Below are 354 nucleotides of genomic sequence, written 5' to 3' on the forward strand. Positions count from 1 at the left end.
TGGTAGGAAATTTACAAAATATTTTCATGGAACATGATCTTTACTTAATATCCTAATGATTTTTGGCATAAAAGAAAAATCAATAATTGTGACCCATACAATGTATTTTTGGCTATTGCTACAAATATCCCCCAGCGACTTAAGACTGCTTTTGTGCTCCAGGGTCAAATTTGCGTCCTGCGTCTCACGCCGCTGTGTGTGTTTCAGGCTGCTGAACAGGATGGCTGCTGAGGAGCGGCACATGACTTCCAGCTGTGGCTCCTACATCAAGACCGAGCCCTCCAGTCCGTCCTCTCTGGTGGACACGGCCAGCCACCCTAGTCCCGGCGCGCATTCGGACGCCAGCGGCGGCCA

The 354-nt window shown here is 49.2% G+C and overlaps 1 protein-coding gene across 1 annotated transcript in view; it reads left to right on the top strand.

The window, feature by feature from the left end:
- LOC107563609 (estrogen-related receptor gamma-like) overlaps positions 1–354 on the top strand; it is a 32,843-nt gene that overhangs the window by 14,395 nt on the left and 18,094 nt on the right. The window contains exon 2 of the mRNA XM_016248514.1: positions 208–316. Within this exon, the coding sequence (XP_016104000.1) occupies positions 208–316 (109 nt within the window). The remainder of the gene's footprint in view (positions 1–207; positions 317–354) is intronic.

The sequence above is a fragment of the Sinocyclocheilus grahami genome, unplaced genomic scaffold, assembly GCF_001515645.1.
Source record: "Sinocyclocheilus grahami isolate Dianchi unplaced genomic scaffold, SAMN03320097.WGS_v1.1 scaffold881.1, whole genome shotgun sequence".
Taxonomy (NCBI): Eukaryota; Metazoa; Chordata; class Actinopteri; order Cypriniformes; family Cyprinidae; genus Sinocyclocheilus; species Sinocyclocheilus grahami.